Here is a 16,463-nt window from a genome sequence, read left to right on the forward strand (position 1 = left end):
GAGGATGTATATTTATTGGTGATATATTTACATTTATTGATGATAAAGATAGAAAAGTGTACTACTAAAAACTCTATTCTGGGCTGGGGTTGTGACTCAGCAGTAGAGAGCACTCGCCTAGCACATGCGAGGCCCTGGGTTCAATCTTTAGCACCACATAAAAAAACAAACAAAATAAAGGTATGTGTACAACTAAAAAATAAATATTAAAAAAACAAAACAAAACAAAAAACACTATTCAGCTGGGCTCAGTGGTGCATGCCTGTAATCCCAGCGGCTCAGGAGGCTAACACAGGAGGATTGTGGATTCAAAGCCAGCTTCAGCAATAGTGAAGTGCTAAGCAACTCAGTTAGACCCTGTCTCTAAATAAAATACAAAATAGGGCTGAGGATGTGGCTCAGTGATTGAGTGCCCCTGAGTTCAATGCTCAGTACCCCCCCCCCAAAAAAAATGAATGTTCATCTCAACGCTGGATATCAAATTGGTGAGTTATCTATTGTTTTGAATTATCCATGTGAGTTTTTACAATTCTCTCAGGAGACTTAGCCCTGTGAACCTGGAGAAATAGACAGTTGGGGCCTGTCTTGCTCTTCTTTGTCTTCAGCCTGAACAGCCTTGTGTTCATGTTTCAAAACCACTTCTGCTTTTGAAAGTATTTGAAAATCTCTAAACTGGATAGTTGTTAAATCTTCATTGGCTTCCTATTGCAAATCAGAAAAGCTTTTCAAGGAAATTATTGAGAGGGTACTTACTAACATTTTGATATGGGGGAAGGGGGTGGATTGGGGATTGAACCCAGGGTTTTTTATTTTTAGACATGGTCTTGCTAAATTGCTTAGGGCCTGGCTAAGTTGTTGAGGCTACCTTTGAACTTGTATTCCTCCTGCCTTGCTGGGATTATAGGCATGTGCTACTGTGCCTGGCTCCAACAATTGTTAGTAAGAATGAGTCTCCTTAATGAAGCCTAGGTCATAGGTTCAGAACTCTTATGTGGTTCTTTTTTTTTTTTAATTATTTATTTTTTTATTTAGTTATCAGCGAACACATCATCTTTGTATGTGGTGCTGAGGATCGAACCCGGGCCGCACGCATGCCAGGCGAGCGCGCATGCCAGGCCAGCACGCTACCGCTTGAGCCACATCCCCAGCCCCCAGAACAACTCTTAGTAGAAGTGTAACTTGCTTTCTATGCTGCACTGTAACTATTACTTAGAGCCCTATCAAGACAGATATACCATCACAATAAAAGTTGGTATCTCCTACATGATGGTCATATTTCTTGAGAGACAATGACTCCCATCTGGCAGACCATGTCCAGATTCTCTTCCTTAGCATCTGAATCCTTAGAGTAGTCCTTACCTTAAATGGTGATAATGATAAAGGATCATTGTGAATTCACACTGTGAATTAGTTAATGAAAGTTCCTTTTCTCTAAATAACTGTGTTTTAATACAGTTTATTAATAGCATGCACATGCTGAGAATTGAATTTAGGGTCTCACACATGCTCCAGTCCCCACTTAATAATTTCTTTCCCCGCTTCCCGATGCTGGAGATGGCACCCAGGGCATCATCATGTTAGGCAAGTGCTGTACCACTAAACTACACCCCCTGTCTTCTTGATTACTTTTGATGGTGTAGGTAGTCCATAGTAAAGCTTTTACAAGTGTTTTTGTTATGTAGATTTTTGTCTCATAGCTATCGGAAGTATGACTTACTACCAAAATTGGAAACCAGTTAGGACAATATGAAAAGTCAGTTAACTGCTTATCCGCCTATTTTATGCTAGTTGAGAAACATTCTTGGCTTCAGGAAGGGTTTGTGTCATTGCATTAGTTCTGGGTCTGACTTTGTCTTTCAGAATTCTTATTCCTTTCTACTGTGGACCTTGTCCTTATGACTTTGAGTAGTTGTCTGTGGTTTGGGCCAGACAGAAGTAACAGCCAAGAGGAGTTGTAAATAGAAGTTTGTAGGAATTTGAGTGGCTTTATAGAATCTTTCCTTGCAAGATCGTTCAATAATGTTTAAAAATAAAACAAATTGGTTTTGTGGTTTCTTCCTTTGCTTTTACCTTCAATTAACTTCCCCATCTTCTGTTTCTTTTTGGTTTCAATGGTTTACCACCACAATATGGCCACTAAGATGCATTTTCAGAGGCAGGAACTTAGTTGCCTTTGAAGAATTTCATGCCTAGTACCTACCTTTTCAGAAAGATGGCTTTGGGTAAAGAGTGTGATCTCTCCACATTAATAACATAATTCTTAATTTTATACACCCTTCAGCTTTTTGTAGTCTCTTGTCCCAAAGCAGATATTACAAATGATTATTTTGGTTACCTGAAATTCAGCCTTATAAACCTTAAGTCATTATTTTGCTCTTTGTTGTGATATTTGGGGGCAAACTTTTTTAAGCCTTTGAGTACTTGACTTCTCCATTTTTTAAATTGATGGTGTTTTAATATTAACTTTGAGATGTTAAATGCAGTTTATCTTTAAGGTATTGTGTATTTAAAAACTGAGAGGGAGAAGTCTTTTTTTTTGGGGGGGGGTGACATAGGGACCTTTCTTGGGAAAGAAGCTGTATATCTGAAGTCCTGAGAAGAATAGGCATGACCCATTTACTTTTCTTTCCTTGGATTTTTAGAGTGAAGACATAGTCCAGAGAGGGAGGTATAAAGCTACAGGTATGAGCTAACTGCTGAATGGGTGTGCTGTGTGGCTTTTTAACCTTATTGCATGAGGCCTGTTGTGCAGATATATATGTATATGTATGTATGTATGTGTATGTATATATATATATATATATATATGAAAAAGTTGCTTTCATAAAGGCAATGGCTTCTTTACTACATTATGAGATATAATTTGCAAAACATCTGTTCCAAGGAAGCTAGAAGTATTTTCTTGCTTGCTTGCTTCCTAAACTGGTTTGGGACTTGAAAATATGACTTGATTTGAAAGGTGGTCACAATTTGACAAGTCTGTAATGTCAGGGTTAGTCACTGAAACTCCAGGGGAGGCTCTGAGCTTCTACTTCTGCTGAGGAGACTAAATCAATCACCGAAGAGGGTCTGTTTCTGGGTCTGTTTCTTTTTGCTAGTCGTTCTCTTTGGCACTGATGGGGGTAGGTAGGAATGGTTAAGCATGGGGTAAAACTTTTTAGCTTTCAAGGTAGATTCTGGTTTTCCTTCCTTCGACCTTGTCATGCCCTCTCACTATACCATATGTGATAATTTTACTCGAAAAGCAACTTACACACAACAGATCATTAACACTTACTGCTTTTAAAAAAAACTATATATTTTTTTAGTTGTGGTCGGACACAATACCTTTATTTATTTATTTTTATGTGGTGCTGAGGATTGAACCCAGGGCTTTGCACGTGCTAGGCTAGCACTCTACCACGGAGCCACAACCCTGGCCCATAATTATTGCTTTTTTAATACAGTGTTTTTTTTTTTTTTTAAAGATTTAGGAGAGAGAAAAATTTTATAATGTTATTTCTTTACTTTTTTTTTACCTGCTCCCCTCAGGTTCAGAAATTTTTTACATTGTCTAGATATACCGATAAAACTCATCAGGGGTTTTTGGTTTAAGTTTTTCTTTACTGTCACATTTTTTGCAACAACAGAAACTCCTACAAAGCAGGTCTTCACAAAGGTGATTACCAATTTGGGTCATTATATTTTGGCATATACCACAAGGCACTAGGTTGGGAGCTCTATTGACCCACTAATTATATTAAAAGTATTCAATTTGGGTGGCTGGGGATACAGCTCAGTTGGTAGAGTGCTTGCCTAGCATGCACAAGGCCATAGGTTCAATTCCCAGCCCAATAAAATAAATAAATAAAGTACTACATTAAAAAAAATTTAAGTTGTCAATGGACCTTTATTTTATTTATTTATATACAGTGCTGAGAATTGAACCCAGTCCCCTGCACATGCTAGGCAGGTGCTCTATTACTAAGCCTCCACTCCAGCCCCTATACTCAATTTTTGAAATGAGTTCAAGTCCATAACTTTTTTAAAATGTTTTTTTAGTTGTCAATGGACTTTTATTTCATTTATTTATATGCAGTGCTGAGAATTGAACCCAGTGCCTCACACATGCTAGGCAAGTGCTCTACCACTAAACCACAACCCCAGCCCCTCAAGTCCATAATTGTTTTAAACTAAAATTTTAAGTAACTCTGGTTCGTTATTTTCAGCTGGATATCAATTGCTTACTTTTCTGTATCCCATCTTGCATCTGTCAGCAGCATCAGGGAAAAAATACCTAGTCTGTGGTTCTGACTATTCCTCAGGTTTTTGCACTTTTGGTTTCCATATCAAACTTTTTTGATACTGGAGGTTGAATCCAGAGGCACTTTACCACAGAGCCACATCCCCAACCCTTTTAATTTTGAGACAGGATCTTGCTAAGTTGCTGAGGTTAGTCTTGAATTTAGGATCCTCCTGCCTCAGTCTCTCAAGTTGCTGGGATTATAGGAATGGGTCATTGTGCCCAGCTCATAGGTTCTCTTTTATAATTCAGTATTACACTCTAATCTCTTCTGTTCTCATATAACCAGACTTTGTTATTTCCCTTTACAAATGCACTTAGATTATTTGGGTGGATATCTAAAATCTGTTCACCTGTAATTGGACTCTGGTTACTTTAATCAAGACAGATTTTTGCACATACAGCAAAACTCAACATGCTTTTCTCTGTTGTTTCACCCTTTTGGCAAATCAAATGCCATAATTTCTAGCATTTCTCTCTTCTAGTCCAGTTTTACAACATTTCCCTGTTGAGAGTATTCCATTCCTATCTTCTAAATGCTATCTTACTTATGCTAGTAAGTGTACTTTTCATATCTATACAGTTTCTTTTTGATGACTTCCATATACACTGAACTCATAGTCTTGGACATACTAGGCAAGTGCTCTACATTGAGCTACAGACCCAGCCCAATGATTCAGGTTTTTAATGTTATATCAGGCTTTTGTTCCTACCCTCTCATAATCAGACTTTGAATTGTGATCTTTAAAAACAAGGTGGAGAATATTCAAGAAAAAAGAAAACTGAGGTAGATAACCAGAGAAAGAAGAAGGAATTATGAAATTAAGTTCAGAGCAAAAGGAAAGGTAAAAAGAGACTAATGGAAAGTTAAGGGCGCCTTTTGCAGCAAATCACTGGTTATAACTTCTTCTGCCATCTCTCTTTTTCTAATGTGTTCTTTGTGGGAAAAATCTGGAATGTATATCTAATTAAGAAATTTTTAAAAATCTTACAGGTAGTTTTCTGTGTAACTGGCTTTTAATTTTACTTTCAAATTTCCCTTAATAGCTACATTTTTGTATTCCCACAGTTGTTTTTATTATTACTTAACTTTATAATCCTTTTCTAAAATTGAGTGACTTACGATTAATTTCTGTGGTTTCTTATCCCACAAGCATGCTGAATTTAATTTTATACTGAGATAACCCCTGTGATCTGCCTAAGAGATGTACTCTTCTTTATGTAATAACATTTTCATCTTATAGGTCTTTAAAGCAATTTTGCTTTATAAATTACAAAGTGGATTTTTTATAGCAGTGTAAACACAGAATGTGTGGAACTCTATTCCCACTCCTTTAAAAACTGTTTTGTTGTTTTTTTCCCCAGCAACCAAAAAATTTTATTCATTACAAATAGCTACTCATAATATTGGGGTTCATTATGACATAATCATAAGACATGGAATATAATTTTCTACCCTTTGGTCCCTATTACTTCCCCTTCCCCTCCCCTAAAATGGTTTTATAAATTGGTGTTACTGGAGTTTGAACCCAAGCTAGGCAAGTGAATACATGAACACATGCTAGGCAAGTGCTGTAGCTATATCCCCAGCCCTTGGAAATGTCTTTTTAACAAAAGTTCTGAATGAGAAAAAGAAATGGCTTCAGTTTTCTTTTTTTCTCTTTTTGGGAGTAGGCGGGGAGATTACAGGGAATTGAACCCAGGGAGTGCTTTATAAACATGGAGCTGCATCCCCAGCCCCTGTTTAATTTTTTTATATTAATATGGGGGTGTCTCACTAAGTTGAGGAGACTGACTAGTCTTGAACTTGCAATCCTCCTGCATCAGTTTCTGGAGTTGCTGGGAGTACAGATTTCACCACCACTCCTGGCTTGAAAAAAATGTTTTTAAAATTTTCCTCTAAATCAGTGTTTCTCAGCTTGTGGCTTAGTCAATATTACTGTTAAGAAGTTTGCATCCTTTTATACACTGGGCATTGCCTGGTGACAAGAGTTAAGTCTCCCATGTTTATTCTTTTGTTATGATGTGATTCTGATTAATAGAGATCAGAATTAGAATTTAAGTGTTTTAAGTGATTAGAATTTAAGTGTTTTTAGTGAATAATTTAGGAATTCTTTTTCCAGGGCCTTATGTGTGATAGGTAATGCTCTACTACTGAACTATAGCCCCAGCCCTTTTAAAGGAATTCCTAAATAAAACTAAGTTTGTTTTTGACTCACAAAGTTACAACTTGGTCCAGGTAGCTTTCTGTAAGAGGGGTTATATAATCGCCTGCAGTGTATATAGGAAAAACTAGGACAGACCTACTAGTAACCTAAGCAGTCCCAGCTAGGGTTACCACCTTATGCCTGACAGTCAGGTCTGGGTGAATTGTACCATGTGTTGATCAGTTTCCTCTTATTTGCAATTTTTTTGTTTTTGTTTTTAAATAGAATGGAGGAGAGTTCTTCCTGTTTCTACCTCCACAGCAGCAAATCTGGGCCCAAGTCTCTAATAAAACAGAAAAAGCAGTTAGCCTTCTCTTATAGTTCTAAATTCTGGATGTTGGAGAGAAGAACCAGCTCGTACCTTCCCAGGTCAGGTGTAGACAGGTGTCAACCATTGTTACATAGACCAGAACTTTTAGGCCTATGCCATCACATGTTGCCTTTTATTATTTTTTAAATAGTAACTCTGTATAGAACTAGGAATGTAGCTTTGTAGCCTGCTTGCCTAGCATGCTGGAGGACCTTGGTTCTATCCCCAGCAGTTCAAAAAAGAAAAACTAACAAAAGTTCTATATGTTTAGGAGTTTTTTTATTACTTTAAAAATATATATATATTACATGTTGATGGACCTTTATTTTATTCATGTATTTATATGCAGTGCTGAGAATCAAACCTAGTGCTTCACATATAGTAGGCAAATGCTCTACTACTGAGCCACAATCCCAGCCCTCATTACTTCTTTATAAAACTGAACATAACTTTGTTTTTGTTTTTTCAAAGTTGCCTATGTTGCAAACTGAGTTTGGGTGAAATAAAATATTTGCAGTAAGGCAATCCTGAGAATAAAAATGGAAAGAAAGCCTATGAAATTTGGGAACCTTCAGAAAGTTTAGAGTCACTGCCTAAATATTGAAATGCCACCATTTGTTGTTTGGAGGGATATGGAGCTAAATTGAGAATGGGAGCACACATCTGCCTTGACTGCTAAGTATATCCATCTCTATTGCTCACCCATAATAGAATTTTGATGTGTGCGTTCATTTGTCTTGATTTTAGCAACAGTTCCCCCAATTTGGTGCTAGGGATCAAACCCGGGGCCTTGTCCGTGCTTAAGCTTTATCACTGAGCTATATACTTCTGGCCCTTAGCAGTAGTTTAAAGAGGGAGAGAATGAAGAGATTTAGCCTATATTTCTTTTTCCTTCCTGTTTATGTTTGAGTGTCCCTAACAGATCCAGTTCTTTTTCATTATTATTACTGGTGGCTTTTGTTTTTTGTTTCTTTAGAAAGATCAGTGAAAAACTGAAAAGACATTATTTTCTAGTTTATTGTCAAGAAAGAGGAAGAATATTACTCTTCCCTTTTTACTTTCTGGCAAGTAAAATGATTTAGTAAAGAAATTTTTGCCTGTACCTGTTACTGAACCAAATAACACTGAGAAATCACCGAGGAAACAACCATCAGGACACTTTAGTCTCAACATTGTGGAGAAAACAGGGTCAGTCCAGTTAGAGGTAGTTATATGTGAGCAGCAAGTTTCTGGCAGCCAGTTCTACAACCAGCTTGGCCTCTATCCTGCTTCTCATGGCCTTACCTTCTTATGTGACTGTTCTGAGGTTAGTTTGGATCCAAACACTGTGCTCATTGCTGTCTTTGGCACATGGAAATTAAGTTTAAAGCCAAGCCAACAACCCAGTTCTTTAAAAATGTTTTCAGACCACACAAGGTGAGTTGTTCATTTTCTTCAGGTAGTTTTAGGCTTTAGGAGACTTCATAAAATTATTTGCAGGGAGGAGTTTGAAGGATGTGAAACAAGTTTATTTCTTCTGCTCTGTTGGCCACTGCTATCTTCATGGATCTGACACTCTATTTATCTGACAGTGCACTTAGTACTGCTTCGCCAGGGAAAATCACACAAAACAACCCTGGCGCATCAGCACTTTCATTGTGTGCTGGGCTGAGCTTCCCTTCACATGGTCACATCCCCATTTTAATCCAGTACTCCCTTTCCCTGTCCCTACCCCAGACCTGTCTCTGTGGCACTTATTGCTGGCTTCCCTGAGCTCCTGTTTCCACTTTGTGTTTTTTGTGGGGCCCAGGAAGCTAAAGCTGTGTGTATTTGTGGATCAGACAAGTGCAGCAAGTTAATATCATTGGCTTCTGAAGGGGAGAGTGAGGTGATGGCTGCGTTTAAGTTGGATTTCCTTCCAGAAATGATGGTGGATCATTGCTCTTTGAATCCCAGTCCTGTGTAAGTATTTTTGTTGTCTAATTTTTATCATAAGCAGAGGAAATGGGCTGTTTTCCCCCCTCCTCCTTCTCTTCTTCCCCCCCCCCTCCTCCTTTTCTTTTTAAAAATCTGATAAAAATGGTCACTTTCCTTTAAAGAGGGAGTAAAAATTTGGGAAATAAGCCAAAATCTGAATTCTCTCATGCTATTATTTTCTATTTTAGTCTGATTTTGTCTCATAACTGCTAATTTCCTCCAGGCTATAACTAAGTTCTTTGCACAAGGGTGCACTTGATGTATATCACTAGCAACATCAGCTCAAGTGTTCTGGCTCCAATCTTTCAAGCTGTATAGTGTTTCCACATATGATAGATTTCAAGGCTTTTTATTGTTTTGTTTTTTAACTATGGCTTTATTGCTTGGTTTGGGTATGCAGTTTCATTTTTTGGGGGGGGAGGAAGAGTTTTACTTAAAACTTTTTTTTTTAATATTTATTTATTAGTTATTGGCGGACACAACATCTTTGTTTGTATGTGGTGCTGGAGGATCGAACCCGGGCCGCACGCATGCCAGGCGAGCGCACTACCGCTTGAGCCACATCCCCAGCCCCGTACTTAAAACTTTTAATTATCAAATTCTTAAACTCCTATCACAGGGGAGACTAGTAGTTAGGATGTTTTTAGTACTATATATAGCATTCTGTATTGAGATGCAAAGTGTAATACTAGACCTTGATTCCCCCCCCCCCAAGTTTAATAGAAAATAAGGCTTATTAGTGCATGATTTCAAGAATATCAGATTTATCTCTATCTTCCAAAAACATTTTTAAAGTGGATTAATCTCAGTTGTCAGTTTGACAAATAAATTGTGGATGTGGGAATGAGAAACCTTGTTAGTTTGCAAGAGTGCAAGAACTGCATTGTACAGAGCTAAAATGGTCACTTGATCCTGAGTTACAGAGAACCCGAATTCTGGACTTGGCAGAAAACTATCCATTTCCAACTCCCTGAGTTTGGTCAAAGTCTATCTTTAAGATTTTACTCACTTTAGGCTCAAATAATGAGCTGGAAGTTATTCAAAGCCAAAAATATTAAATGATAGATCATTCCCTAAATAACAGGTGTTAGGGGGCTGGGGTTGTGGCTCAGTGGTAGAGCAGTTGCCTAGCATGTTAGAGGCGCTATGTTTGATCCTCAGCACTGCATAAAATAAATAAATAAATAAAGGTATCGTGTCCAACTACAACCATATATGTATATAACAGATGTTAGTGCAAGTCTGTGAGGTTAGGTTTCCATGTGTGAATCAGTCTGACCTGGGATTAGGAATAACAAGCGTGGATAATAGCAAGATACGTTGTAGAATAATTTGTGGGGGTCTCCAAGTTAGCCATCTTGCTCTTTTGAAATGGATCCTGTGCCTTCTCTGCAGTCTCCCAAACAATGGTAATTTTAATGTGTCTTCTATTACAGGTCTTTACTACCAAATGCTATTTTAGCAGTAGTTGTCAGGTGAGAGTACAGTATCATCATAAAAACATAGTATGTAATAAAAGTATATTTGATTCCTAGAAAGAGAATTTTGTGGCTCAAATTATCTTTGCATTGTAACACTTTTTCTATATGCTTTGCCTCTGGTGTTCAGTCTCTTAGATGCAGTTTTTTTTTTTTCTCATCCAGTTTTCTCATCTTTTAAGAATTTGGACTGATTAAGTATTCCTGAGGTCTGGACCATGGATCACTGCATGAATATCACCTGGAGCTTAAAAATCTAAAGAATACTTATGCTAGAGTAGGATTCAAAACTCTGTATTTTATTATTTATTCATTTATTTATTTGTGCTGGGGATTGAACTGAGGGCCTTGTGTATGCTAGGCAAGCACTCTACCAACTGAGCTATATTCCCAGCCCCTAAAACTCTGTATTTTAATAAGTATAATATGTAGTTTCCATGGACACTACAGTTTGAAACTAATGGCCTTAATACAGGGATTCTGAGTTAGAATTAACTGAGAATGGAGTGTCAATGTTTTCCCAGTGCATTTGCATCTGTTTTAGTCCTCCATTTTCACCAAAACTTTGTTAGATTAACTGGGCTTAGGCTGTTGCTTCTGTGTTAAGGAAGAGGAAACCAGTTGAGAGAGAGACCCAGTTGGCTCGTTTTAGAATAACTGATATCAATTTTTGGTCTAAAATACAAGTTTAATGATACCTTTTTAAAAATTTTTGCTTACTGGATAGGTTACCCGTCTACTGTTCCCATTGTCACAAGTCCTTGGGCCCACTCCCACAGGAATAGTACACAAAGCCACCACAAAGACAGTAAGTTGCTTTCAAGAAGAAAGTGTCGTTTTGATGCTTGGGGTTGAACCCAGGGCCTCATGCATGCTAGGCGAGCACTCTACCACCATGAACATCCCTAACACCAGAAGAAGGTTCTTGAGGATGATGTGTGCTCACAATCTCTCTTGAATTCTCTTTTTTCTCTATTCAGTAAAGCACTACTTTAGCTGTAAGCTAAATCAGAGTTTTTAATTGCTAAAATGATTTTGTTGGAAATATAATAGAGCTTGTGTCTTAATTCAGAATTCTCTTACAATAAAGAAGCAATGAAGGAGCTCTAGAAGCTCCTGGGAGCCTGGGCCCTTGTTCCTTTCTTTTTTATAATCAAAATCATCGATTCTACTTTGGTAACTCTTAAGCTTCCACTGGTTCCTCTTACTTTTCTTACACCCTAGGATATGGATAGTTTCCAAAAGTTATATCTCAAGCCTTTTTTTTTTTCCCCCCCAGCTCTCCCACTGCTCAAAGGAGCACTGATCTGTTTCTCTGCTTCTCAGATCTATGACTTTTTATAAAAACCAGTGGAGTGGAGGATGGGGATAAGGGAGAGGGAAGAAGGGGGGGAAAGAAAAAAAAATTAGAAAAAATGCCTTGTGCTGGTAAGAATATATCACAATGAAGCCCACTGTTAATGTATAATTCACCAATAAAAAGAAAAAAGAAGAATTAAAACAGCCTATCAGACATTTTCATCAGAAGTCTTCCTCTCAAAAAACAATGTCCCAAGGTGCCTGAACTAGATAGAACCCAAGTTATACTGACCTCTTCTTCCTCACCTCCAACTCTTCTCAAGTCTGTTTTTTCCCTTTCTAATGTAGCTATCTCACTCCTCCCCTCTGCGCTTGGACCTTATCAATTTTTCATCACCCTTTAGGCTTTCATTTCTCATGCCATATAATGCTTCCCGGTTGCCTAGTCCATTTGGCTTAGATGCCCACACACACCTTCCCCCTCCTCCAATAAAGTAAAACTAGGTTTGTCACATATTTCATAGAATTTTTCTACTTTTTTTTTTTTTTTTTAAGAGCTCAGTAGTGGGTAGAATCTGGCACTATAGAAAGAACTTGGAAAGTACAGTTCATCTATCTATCCTTTGAGGATTTTGTTTTGTTTGGGTAGTAGATGATTGCAAAGATTTTCTTTTACCTCAGGGGAAAAGGCTGAAAACCTTCAAACGCATGTAGTTGTGCTGTTATTGGAGGTGGACTTAAAAACCTATGTGAATTGGGCATATAGCTGTAATCCCAGAGGTTAGGGAGGCTGAGGCAGGAGGATCGCAAGTTCAAAGCCAGCCTCAGCAACTTAGGCCCTAACTCAGAGAGACTCTGTCTTTAAATAAAATACAAAAAAAGGTTTGGGATGTGGCTCAGGGGTTAACTGCTCCTGAGTTCAGTCCCTGGTACCCCCCAAAACAAAAAAACAAAACAAAACAAAAAAACAACACTCTATACCAGTAGCATTAACGTTATATCCCCCATGACAGAAAGGTCTTCCTTATCCAAATAAAAATTACTTTTTTTATAGAATATACAGATATTCTGTCTTATTCTCACTAGAGAACACGTGGAAAGAAACCTGGGCCTGTGTTTCTGGGGTCCTTTTATTTGCATGCATCTCTCTCTCAGTTTTTTCACAGCCCAGTATGTGAGCCATGGGGATCTATCTGGTGGTAGGTAGTAAGTGGAATCTGGAATGCAGTGAGTGTTTATTATGCCTGTAGGAGGTGGAGCAATTGGTTGCTCTCTGAAAATTTTCTGTGTGAATAATGAGTAAAGAGAAATAAAAAGTTAACAAGAGAGTGGCAAAATAAATAATGAAAGGTCTCAGAAATTTTATGTATTTATTTAGCACTGGGGATTGAGTCCAGGGGCATTTAACCACTGAGCCACACCTCCAGTTCTTTTCATCTTTTATTTTGAAATAGGGTCTCACTAAATTACTTAGCACCTTGCTAAGTTGGCAAGGCTGGTGTTGAACTTGTGGTCCTCCTGCCTCAGCCTCCTGAGTAGCTGGGATTACAGGCAGAAATTATTTTTAAACAGGTGTGAAGGTCATGTTTGTTAACCCTTTGGCTGGAAGGAGGACAGATCAAGTACCCACTCAAGTTGACATATACCAAGGGATTTTTGAAGGACGCATGTCGAGTAGAGTCTAATGTTAATTAGGAGCTCTGCATCTGGAAGACCTGGAAACTCCATGTATCTCACCCCAGTATACATGTTCCGCTCACTCTGCATGTGCTGCTGCTTCTACTCTTTACCCGACTTATAACTTCAGTTTACGTTATGGCTTGGCTTTGCTGTCATCCTTCCATCCTGTCTTAGGGTATGGAATTCACATACCATAAAAGTTACCCTTTAAAATTATTTTTTTAAAAAGTAGGTTTTTAAAGTGCATTTACAAAGTTTTAAAGTATATCCACAAATTCAGCTCTAATTTCATTCTCATCACCCCCGAAGCCTTAAACCCATTAGTAATACTAATGTAAAAATCATTAATTTTCCCTCCTTTTTTTTTTTTTTTTGTACTAGGGATTGAACCCAGAAGCACTTTACCACTGAACTATATTCCAGTTCTTTTCATTTTTTATTTTTGAGATAGGGACATGGTATATTACTGAAGCTGATTTGAACTTGTGATCTTCCTGGCCTCAGTTTCCTGAGTTGCTGGGATTACAGGTGTACATCTCTTGGTACAGCCTCACTCCCCTCTTCTTCCCATTCCCCGTTCCTTGAAACCACTAATGTATTTTCTGTCTATACATTTGCCTGTTCTAGACATTTCATGTAAATGAAACCACATAATACACATTATTTGCTCTCATTATTGCTTCTGCTGCTAGAAGCAGAAACAAGAAGATGGGGGTTGCTGCCATACCTTTCTGGTAAAACAGTATCATACTCAAGAGTCTTATCTCCAGTAGCTTTTTTTATTCTATGATTACTTTGAACCTTAACAACATGTATGCTGAAAGTATGTGGAAGAGGAGAATGGAAAGCATTGTTGCTTATCTCTTCATGCATAGTAGCAGTTAAGAAGGTTTGTGACTGTTTATACTCTGTGCGTGTACAAGTATGCATGTGGTTGCTTTTCTCTCTCAGTATGTCTATTGCCTGTAATACTAATATAAAAATCATTAATGTTCCTATATCATCTGTTTTTATCTTGGTGCCACCTTTATTTAATTAATTAATTAATTTATTTTTTATGTGGTGCTGTGGATCGAACCCAGCACCTTGTACGTGCTAGGCAATTGCTTTACCACTGAGACACAACTCTAGCCCATTTCTTTCATTTTTTTTTTTAAAACAGCACCCGGTGCATTATTTTTTTTCTATTTATTTTTCAGTTTTCGGTGGACACAACATTTATTTTATTTTTATGTGGTGCTGAGGATCGAACCCAGCACCCTGCACATGCCAGGCAAGCATGTTACCGCTTGAGCCACATCCCCAGCCCCTCTTTCATTTTTAACTCATGAACTCCCAAGAAAATACTGTGTTTTTCTTACTCAGATGTATACCACATCAACCAATGTATAAGTAAGTGCCCAATATTTATTGGAGGAAGGTATAAGTCAGTACCCCAGCTGCATAATGTTCACAGCATCGTGAGCCTGTATGATTTGCTGCATCTGGGCAGTGCTTATCAAACTGGTGAGCCATCTCATTTCTCACACCCTTGTAAAATAAAATGAAAATGATCAATGCATGAGCTTTTATTTTGTATTTATTATCATTAGATTGAATAACGTCTAAAATGTCTCACCAATTTTTATTAAAAATTTTCTAAAGGATTAATTTGAGGATTATTTCTGTTCCTTGGACCTAGCTTTGAATAACACTGCTCTAGGGGATTCTTCTGACTGTTGAGTTGGCATATCAAGGTGGAAGGGTGGTTCATAGAGTAGGTGGACTTTAAGAAATAGGGATTTGGAGAGTAAAAGAAGAGAAAATGAGGACACATGTCTAGAATCCTGAGTCTTCATTGATTTTGGATAAACTATTACATTGACTTTGCTTTTGCACTAAATGATGATGTAGAAAATTTAGAAATAACACACAGATACAGAAGCAAAGGACAAACCAGGAGATTCTGCCTACAGTGTAATACAAATTAATAAATTCCTGCCTAGGGCTGAGGTTGTGGCTCAGTGGTAGAGCACTTTCCTGGCATGTGTGAGGCACTGGGTTCAATCCTCAGCACCACATTAAGATAAATAAATAAAATAAAGACCTATCAACAACTAAAAAAAACAACAAACTCCTGCCTCTTTCGAAATAGCTACTAGCTTCCTTATCATTGCAATCATTTGAGCACCGTTGAGATTCTCTGTTATCCCTCCCTAGAGTAGAAATATGAAGAAAGAATAGCAATATTTAATAAAATGCTATTAAACCTAATAATTAAAGTTGTTCAGGGCAGTTTATAGGGAATGACACCCATTGTAGTTTCACTAGTCATGGGGCTGTTTTCATCAGTGTAGCCTGGTTTCTTTTGGAACATTAAAATTAAACTTCTAAAAGCAGTTACATTGTATTTTTGCAGTGACTTCCAATACATGGGGTGGGTTTTTTGTTTGTTTTGTTTTTTCTTCAGTGTGTGTGTGTGTGTGTGTGTGTGTGTGTGTGTGTATGTTATTTAGTTATATTTGGTACCAGGGATTGAACCCAGGGGTGCTTAACCAGCCCCCTGCCTTTTTGGTGTGGGGGGGTACCAGGGGTTGAACTCAGGGGTACTCGACCATTGAACTACATCCCCCCGAGACCTATTTTGTATTTTATTTAGAGACAGAGACTCATCGAGTTGCTTAGCACCTCGCTTTTGCTGAGGCTGCCTTTGAACTTGGAATCATTCTATTTTGAAACAGGGTCTTGCTAAGATGCTTAGGGTCTCACCAAGTTGCCCAGGCTGACCTCAAATTTACAGTCTTCCCTCAGCCTCCAGAGTTGCTGGGATTACAGGCATGCACCACTGTGCCTGGCCAACGCATAGTTTTAAAGTAACAGAGTTTAAAAACAAAAACAAAGGTGCTTTGGTCCTGTGGCAATCAAATAATCATAAGATATGATCGCTTCTTTTAAATTTGAGAGTCCTCTTTGTGTACAACACTCATTTTGGCAGGTTTAATTGCTTAAACAGGGAATTGAGATGAGTAACGAGAAATTCCTCCCATCCTACATCTGAATGCTAACTTTGAATCAGGCCCCATGCCAGGTGTGCTATAAGAATGAATAGGAAATAAGAACCTTTCCTGCCTTCAAGGAGCTGACAGTCCTTGGAAAAGGTGAATACAGGCAGATAATGCCAAAAAAAAAAAAAAAAGCTGTTAAATATATGTAGTAAAGATGGAAATTTAGTGCTGTTGAGTCCTAGGATGCACCTAACTAGTTAACCTGCA

At 38.0% G+C, this 16,463-nt stretch overlaps 1 protein-coding gene across 13 annotated transcripts in view; it reads left to right on the forward strand.

The window, feature by feature from the left end:
• Nucleotides 1-16,463, forward strand: part of Celf1 (CUGBP Elav-like family member 1) — an 83,837-nt gene that overhangs the window by 41,895 nt on the left and 25,479 nt on the right. For 10 of the 13 annotated variants that reach the window (XM_077798079.1, XM_026399181.2, XM_026399183.2 and 7 more), the window contains exons 2-3: nt 2,643-2,682; nt 8,589-8,740. The exons of 1 other annotated variant lie outside the window; for it this stretch is intronic. In XM_077798079.1, coding sequence (XP_077654205.1) covers nt 8,670-8,740 — 71 coding nt within the window. In that variant the 5' untranslated portion in view covers nt 2,643-2,682; nt 8,589-8,669. Of the gene's footprint in view, nt 1-2,642; nt 2,683-8,588; nt 8,741-14,577; nt 14,719-16,463 lie in introns of all 13 variants that reach the window. 2 more of the 13 variants (XM_026399187.2, XM_026399186.2) reach the window with 2 other exon arrangements.

The sequence above is a fragment of the Urocitellus parryii genome, chromosome 4 (assembly GCF_045843805.1).
Source record: "Urocitellus parryii isolate mUroPar1 chromosome 4, mUroPar1.hap1, whole genome shotgun sequence".
In the NCBI taxonomy this organism is placed as follows: domain Eukaryota; kingdom Metazoa; phylum Chordata; class Mammalia; order Rodentia; family Sciuridae; genus Urocitellus; species Urocitellus parryii.